Below are 8,573 nucleotides of genomic sequence, written 5' to 3'. Positions count from 1 at the left end.
ATATATACATATATATATGTGTGTGTGTGTGTGTGTGTTTGTGTGTGTGTGCCTATGTATGTGTGTATGGTTTATGATTGCTCATGTGTATCATGAGTCAACTCTTTCATCAAAGACCCAAAGACAATATATTAGAATTTTCCACACCACATGTATTAGATCTCATTTTAAGAGTTTTGCTCTTTTTTGTGTTTTGTTTTTTCCAGCTCTCTCCAGGCAGGATTTGGGTATGGAGGGCTGTGGGTCAACCTTAGCTCTGGGGCACAGATAAAGACCGACCTTTTTTTTTTTTTTTGGTTTTTCAAGACAAGGTTTCTCTGTGAAACAGCCCTGACTGTCCTGGAACTTGCTCTGTTGCTCTGTAGACATTCCATCTCAATCCATAGCAATAGCAAAATTGCAGTTATGAAGCAGCAACAAAATAATCTTATGGTTGAGGTCACCAACCACAACAGGAGGAACTGTATTAAAGGGTCCCAGCATTAGGAAGGTTGAGACCCACTGCCATAGGACCTGGAGGCCTAAGTGCCTGGTGCTCTCTCGACTCACACAAGCCCTGAACCTGGTATTTTTAGACTACAGGGCAGTGTTCTACAAAAAGTTCTTCAGTTGCGGTTTGATTACTTCCTTATGATATAATCTGGAACCGTGGGATGGGTGGTCGCCCTGCTCCGGCCATCTTATCAGCAGGTACATGGCATGATTTCTCCTGGTGATAGTGGCGTGAGCTTTGGTCACTTGGTTAAATCTGCATCTACTGTTTTTCTTGACTGCAGTAGAGCCCCTTGCATCTAAAACACAGTTTCCATGGAGGTTCCTATGCAGCACTGACCCCCGGAGGCTCAGCATTGGTCAGAAACAACCATCACGGTTGCGGTAACAGCTGGCTAGACGCTGCTTCTTAGCTGTTAACTCCTGTGACCTTTGCCTCTTCCTCAGGGTTCTCAGCTATCTACGAGAGCATAGGGTCCCTCAGACAAGTGCTGGAGGCCAAGATGAAGCTGGACAGGGACCAACTACAGAAGCAGATCCAGCAGATGCAGAAACCAGAAACTTCCATGTGAAGACGGCTGGGACCAGGACCTGACAGGAGACTGCGCGTGGGGCTAAGAGCCACATCATGGCTGTGCTCTGGATGCCATTCAGGGTGTGCATGTGCCAAGAAATGCGCTCTCGTGGGTCTAAGTGTTTACCTTCAGTCTTGAAAACACCCTATACTTAAAATCGTAAATACAAGTTTTACAACGTTATTTCCCTAAGTGCAGTTGAGCCCCATCCCCCTCAGATTTTGAAAGGCTTTTATGAATGAAAATAATTTATTTTCAATGCTTGATGCTCTAGCCAAGACTACTATTTTGGAAAAAAACAAAAAACAAAAAACTCACCATGGTGATTTTTCTTTTGATTAAGAAGTGAATGAGTTGCTGTAGGTATGTATCATGTATTGCCCCAAACCCTACATTAAGAGAACATCCTGGTAGATTAGAGTTCAGTTTTAAGTCCACATCTGGATTGTATTATTGTTGTCTATATGGTTTTTTTAAATGTTGGGTTATTATTTTTTTTTTTTGTAAATCACCTGTCTTTTGTAGAGAAGAAGTTTAACACTGGGAGAAAAAAAAAGCCCTGCCATTTATATAATGAAAATAGTTTTTTAAAATTGATAATTGCCATACAGATTACAAATTAAGTGAAAACCTACGTTTCTCTAGATTCCCACAAGGCACAATATTTATATCTACCTAAAGGTACCGGCTTTTACTATTTAAAGCTATTTTTGAAACCACTCACAGCCTATGTAGTGATAGCCATATATTTAATAATGGGATGGTGACTAAGCAAGCTGTTTATCGAACGGCTAATTGTTCATCAATTGTAATGAATGTGAGGATTTTTCTGACTTTACGATTTACCTAAATGTTCCCTAAATCAGCACTAAGTGCTAGGGTTTATAGACATTTGTTGTAACTGTCTATCTGTGCCTTGGTTTCTCTCACGTCGCTGTACTGTCCTCTGTAAAAAAAGAAATTACCAACAAAATAGACAGTGTGGTAAACACATCAGGGTTGTGATGTAAAACTGGGATCCTATGTATTTTTTAAGCATCCTAACGATTTCATCGCTGTCATGGTGGGCCGCATTCAGCGTCCTTCATGGAATAGCAGCACACACCTTTGTATGGACAGAGAGTCGAAGCGAGACTACATTTGTAATACTGCGAGGAGACGGGTGTCCCGGCACCTTTGCAGGTGGTTTATTTTCAGTCGCCATGTTTGAGTCATTGAACACTTGAGCCCGTGCCATTTGCACTTCCGTGTTAAAGTGAGGGTACCCTGAGAAAGAGAGAGAGAGAGAGAGAGAGAGAGAGAGAGAGAGAGAGAGAGAGAGAAAGAAAGAGAACAGGAGCATTTAAAAGTTCCAAGAACAACACCCCGTCCTTTCCTTTCCTCTCTCATGTGCAAGGACTCAGGAAAATCAAAAGCGTTTTCTATTTCTAGAATAAACTACAATGAGGTTCTACCTGGCTCTTACTGTTGACCCATGTAAGATATGCTGCTAAAGTACCTAATATTCTACTCTTGGGACCTTGAAAACTTTGATCTGAGTTTGGACGCATGAGAGGTTATGTGAGGAACATGTTACCCATCCTGCATTTCTTCATCTCCCCACACATCGTTTCGTCTCCAGAGAGGAGGATCTGCCCACCTAGGAGAAGTCAATGATGCTCTGTGACCAGACAGTGTGATTTCTTCTTTCCCTATGTGCTAGGCTAGCCATGTTTATCGAGTGATTAAGCACAAGCCTCCCACAGGACAGGGCCACACCTCCTCAGTGTGTCTCTCTCCCCTGGGGACTCTAAGGGGGAAGGGTGAGCACACAGGACACTTGGGAAGAGGGGACAGGGGACACCTGCTGACCCTGGCCTAGCAGGTGATGTAAGCAGGTGACACAGCTGCTGGTGATACCTCCAGGTATTCGAGACGTTGCTGACCCATGTGACAAGACACTGTGGCAGAGACCCTCCACCCTGGCTGCTTGGGGTCACTTGGGGAGCTTAAAGAGCAACTGACACCAAACAACCTCCTGACCAGTTAAGTAAGAGCATCAGGGAGGCAGTCACCAGCACCAACCAGGATGTGTCACAGCCCTATCCCAGCCCACCCCGCCCCCAGCGAATCTGTGTGCTGCAGGGAGGCCAGCCATCCCGCGAACACAATGGAGTCCTCTTCTCGCCAAAGTTTAAAGGAGAATCAGCTGCCCTGTCTTTTCCTTTACCAGAGATTTGCAATAAAGAGAATAAAATTTCCAAATAAGTGTGGCATGGGACTTTTAAATGCGAAGAATCTTTGAGTGTGGGAAGAAAACCTTGGCAGGCCAGCTGCCTTAGGAAAGGTACTGCTGGGCTTTCTAGGGGCTGCCTCAAGCAGCTCCTGGCTTGGCTGTGTGCCAAGGACCTTTTAAGTCTGTGCGGAGACTCTTTTGAAAAGTATCTTTTAATCCCATTTGGGTGCATGCGTGCGTGCACGTGTGTGCATGCGCGAGTATACATTCGTGTGCACGTGCGCGTGTGATACATACATGAGCATCGGCTCACAGACGTCAGGAGAGGGCATCGGATCCTTTGGAGCTGGAGTTACAGATGGTTGTGAACCACTTGACGTGCGTGTGTGTTAGGAACTAAACTCCTGCTGACTGGGAGATCGACCAGTGAGGCTAACTGCCCACCATCCCCACAGCCCCTCACTGAGATGCTTGTGTGGGCTCACTCATTTTGTTTAACAGTATCTAGTATGTACCATTGTCTGCCATTTTACAGAGTCATGTAAAGATGACGCAACTTACCTCAAATCCTACTGCTCATAAGTAAGAACCCTGACTCTAGGAAGCACCCAATTACACATCCTGGCTTTTCTATCCGACAGGCCATCACCCCCAGCCTCTGTTTGACCATCCTGACTCATTACTTTTGTTTTTTTTAAGACAAAGTCTCACCTAGCCCACGTTGGCCTTGAACTCACTATGTGGATGAGAATGGCCTTGCACTCCTAATCCCCCTGCCTCTATTTCTCAAGGGCTGGGATTAGAGGGGCGAGGCACCGGGCTTGTTATTGTTTTAAATTACATTTTTACGTATTGTGTGTGTACACACATGTATATGTATGCATGTGGGGACACCACAGAGCACATACAGAGGTCAGCTGTCTCCTCCCACTATGGGTTTTGTATACACTGATGACTTGACCACTCCACAGCTCAGCTAAGGGGAAGACTTTTGTTGTGGATGAGAGGAGGCCAGCCACAGGCGTCTGGAAAAATCTAGATCAGAGAGAAAGGAGTAGAACGGACAGGACCAGGGTTCTGTGAGAGAGGGGAGACCAGCAGAGGTCAGAGAACAGACTGTGAGAGGCAGGAGCAGAACACAGAGAAAACATAGCAAGAGTTGCAGAGTTCTAAGGGAGAACTGAGGGTCTGGGGAGGGAAGCCAGGAACTGGAGGGAGGGAGGGTCTGGGAGGAGGTGAGAAGGGCTGACATGGGAGCCTGAACTTTGAAATGTATAACAGGGACTTGTGACACTAAAGAATCCAAGAGCTGCTTGGAAACCAGCGTGAGGTTCGCTATGCTAATAGGCACCGCAGGTGGCCATATCTCTTATTTATGTATTTATTTATTTATTATAATTTATCTGTTTTTATCTGCACTGGTATTTTGCCTTTGTGTATGTCTGTGTGAGGGTGTCTGATCTTGGAGTTACAGACAGTTGTGAGCTGCTATGTAGGTGCTGGGAATTGAACCCAGGTCCTCTGGAAGAGCAGTCAGTGCTCTTAACTGCTGAGCCATCTCTCCAGCTCGGTAGCTATATATCTTTTATGCCAAAGATATAACTTTTTTATGCCAAAGATATAAAGGATATAACTCCTTTTGGTAGAACATCAAAGAAGATACTAGAAGGTATAAAGCTCTCCCATGTTCATGAATTGGCAGAATTAAGATTTGAAAGAAGTCGATTTAATTATCGATTTAATTTAATTATCGATTCAATGCAATTTCCATGAAAGTTCCTATGTCATTCTTCACAGAAGTAGAAAAAATACAAAATCCACACGGAAACACAAATGACCCTGAACTGCAGAAGCAAGCTTGAATAACGCTGAGCAACGCTGTGGCAAAACACTGTGTCCATAAATGACGTGGTGGCGAGGAAAGGGTTTGTTTCAGCTTACAACTCTCAGGTCATGCTCCATTGCCCAGGGAAATCATGACAGGAACTGAAGCAGAGACACCCCCGCCCCCCCCTCCCCCCAGGGATGGGTGCTGCTTACTGGCTTGCTTCCAGCAGTTTGCTCCTCCGCTTGCTCTTTTGTACAGCCTGGGAACACTGCCGAGGGTTGGGTGGCTCTACCCACAGTAAGCGGGATCCTCCCGCATGCATCATCAATCATGCTGCACAGACCTGCTCCTTAGATAATGGGATGGAGGCTTTCTTTCTTCCCAAGTGAGGCTGGTCTGTATCACATTGCCAAAAACTAACCACCCGTGAGTGTTTGCTACTAAACCAGGTGACCTGGGACCCCATACTGGAAAGCGTGAAACTGACCCCGTAAGCAGTCCCCTCACAGGTCCACATGTGCGCAATTGCAGGAGTGGCCCCCAACAAGAGGAAACTTTTTTTTTTTTTAAAGGCCAGGTGCTTATTGATTCAATGCAATTTTTATCAAAATTCCTATGTCATTCTTCACACAATAATCCCAGAACTCAGGAGGCAGAGGTGGGGGATCTCTGTAGTTGGAGACAAGTCTATTCTACAGAGTAAGGTCCAGGCCAGATGGGGCTGCATGGTGAGACTTTGTCTAAAAATTAATAAGTAAGTAAGTAAATAAATAAATAAATAACAGACAAATAATTGACAGATGATATTGTGTCAAGTTAGAAATATGTACATAAGGGGGTCAATTACTAGAGTCAGGAGCCTGAAGAATAAGGCAAATTTTTTTCCTATCAACTATTCATGTGACAGGGAGTTAATATTTAGAATATTATGAACTAAAATTTTTAAATGCCCAAACAGCAAATAATCCAATCAATCAAACAAATTCAATAGAATTTTCAAGAGAAGTAAAAAAAAAATTGGCTGATAAAGTCATGAAAAATGTTCATAGCCACAGTTAGCCACCAGAGAAATGCAAATCAAAAGTACACTGAGATCCCATATGACCCTGGTCAGACTTGTTGTTAAGAAAACAGCCAAGGGGCAGGAGATACTGGCTCAGTGGTAAAGAGTACTTAACTGCTCATCCAGAGGACCCAAGTTCAAGACCCAGCACCCTCATAAAACACCTCACAACTATCTGTAGCTCCACTTCCAAGGGATCCAACACCTCTACATTCATGTGTGCATACATGTCCATATGTACTCATTCACAATTTAAAAAATAAAATAAAAAAAAGTTTTAAAAATAGGAAACAATAGGCCAGGCATGTCACTACAGGCAGGAGAACGGAAATGTGAAGTCTAGCTTGTGCTACAAGGTGAAATTGTCTCAAAAGCCAAAACAACACCACAAATGCAGACATGAACACGGCTACAAGGAACCGTTGTGGCTGAAGCGATGCTCTTGGCTAAGAGCACTGGTTGTTCTCTCAGAGGAATCAGGTTTGGTTCCCAGCACCCACATGGCAGTAACTCCAATCCCAGGGGATCCACCGCCCTCTTCTGGTCTCCATGGGCACAGCACACAGATAATGTACAGACATGTACGCAGGCAAAACATCTACACGCATAAACATAGTAAATAAATGTTCAAAACTATGTTAAAGGAACATTTGCACTGTTATAGTCAGAATGTAAACTAGCTCACCTAATCTGGAAATCAACATAAAAATTCATAAAATAACTTCCATATCATTCAGTCATTCTACTTCTGGAAGCCAAACCCACAGAGATGTCTGCACACACATGTACATTTATGACAGCTCTGAGCACAACGGTTGAGTCACAGAATCACCTCGCTGCCCATCAATGGATAAATGAGTGAAGGAAAGGTGGGATAGTCTTCCATCATAATGGAGGGTGGAATTACCCCACTGCAGGGGGATGGTGGTGTTGATCACCGTCAGTCTGGCTCCCAAAGGCAAACATCACCTCTTTTCTCTTATCTATAAAATGTAGAACTTTTCAAAAGCATTAAAGTGGAAGGAAGACAGTTTGGGGAGAAGAAGGCACCGGTGGGCTGGTGGGAAAGACAGAGAAGAGAAAGAAGGATGGATATAATCAAGTACATTCACTATACCCATGAAAACAGCGTGATACAGCCTGGTTTGTGCAATTAGTGTATAGTAATTCAATATTACTGAACAGAGTCTGGGAATGTGGTTCATTCATAAAGTGCTAACTTTACAACCAGGAAAGCCTGAGGTTGGACCACCAGTGCCCATGTGGAAAGCCAAGGTTGGTGGCATGTGCTTGTAACCCCATCTCTGAGAGGAGAGACAGGCAGATCACAGAGGCTCACCAGTCTGGCAGAAATTGAGAGACCTTGTTCAGCAGTGACCCTTCCACAAAAAAATAAGGTGGAGCCGGGCAGTGGTGGCGCATGCCTTTAAACCCAGCACTCAGGAGGCAGAGGCAGGTGGATTTCTAAGTTCAAGGCCAGCCTGGTCTACAAAGTGCTTTCCAGGACGGCCAGAGCTACACAGAGAAACCCTGTCTCAAAAAACCAAAAAAAAAAAAAAAAAAAAAAAAGGTGAAGACTGACAGAGGAGACTATCCTATGAACAACCTCTGGCCTTCATAAGCACACACACATGCATATCACACACACACACACACACACACACACAGATCATAAGTAAAGATCAGGGGCTGGAGAGGTGGTTCAGCATTAAGAATACACATTTAGCTAGCTAGAGGGAGCCGAGGATCCACGGAGGCTGGCGGGGGAGGCAAAGGAATTCGATTAGTATGGATTATATTGACACAGGGGTATGAAAACGTCACAATGAAATCCATTCCTTTGCTTACCAAATACAAATATTAATTAAACTGTATTAGTTACTTTATTCGTAGCTCTGACAAAATACCCAACAGAAGCAACTTAAGATGGGGACATTTACTTGGGTTCGCAGTTCAAGCACGGTCAGTCCATAAAGGTGCCCAGCATCATGCTGGCTGCTGGTCATACTGTATCTGCAGTCAAGAGGAAGCAGGAGTGAACGCTGGTGCTCAGCTTGGTTTTTATTCAGTCCCTGCCCCTAGCCTGTGGAGCTGTGCCGGCCATGCTTAGGGTGGCTCTTCCCACCTGGATTTACTTATCTAGAAAATCCCTCACAAGCCGCACCAGAGGCTCGTAGCCTAGCAGTTTGTAAACTTACCTAATTGCCAATATTAACCATCACAAGCAGGGAGGGAAGGAAGGAGGGAAGGAAGGAGGAAGGGAGGGAAAGAGGGAAAGGAGAAGTCACGTACAAACCCCGGAAGAAGATGAAGAGAGAGATGTATTGATGCCTGCCAGCTCTGCTTTTTCCCTTGCGAGATCCAGGCCCTGTTGCACACTAGGCTGGACCGGAAGAAATG

At 44.6% G+C, this 8,573-nt stretch overlaps 1 protein-coding gene across 2 annotated transcripts in view; it reads left to right on the top strand.

The window, feature by feature from the left end:
* The window catches only part of Fam81a (family with sequence similarity 81 member A), a 52,447-nt gene extending 50,047 nt beyond the window's left edge, over positions 1–2,400 (top strand). For both annotated transcript variants that reach the window (XM_029543790.1, XM_021207431.2), the window contains exon 9: positions 940–2,400. In XM_029543790.1, the coding sequence (XP_029399650.1) occupies positions 940–1,064 (125 nt within the window). In that variant the 3' untranslated portion in view covers positions 1,065–2,400. The remainder of the gene's footprint in view (positions 1–939) is intronic.
* Positions 2,401–8,573: the final 6,173 nt, after the last annotated feature.

This window comes from Mus pahari, chromosome 10 (genome assembly GCF_900095145.1).
Source record: "Mus pahari chromosome 10, PAHARI_EIJ_v1.1, whole genome shotgun sequence".
In the NCBI taxonomy this organism is placed as follows: Eukaryota; Metazoa; Chordata; class Mammalia; order Rodentia; family Muridae; genus Mus; species Mus pahari.
The sequence above is the reverse complement of the archived record's forward strand: the minus strand, read 5'-3'. Positions and strand labels throughout refer to the sequence as shown.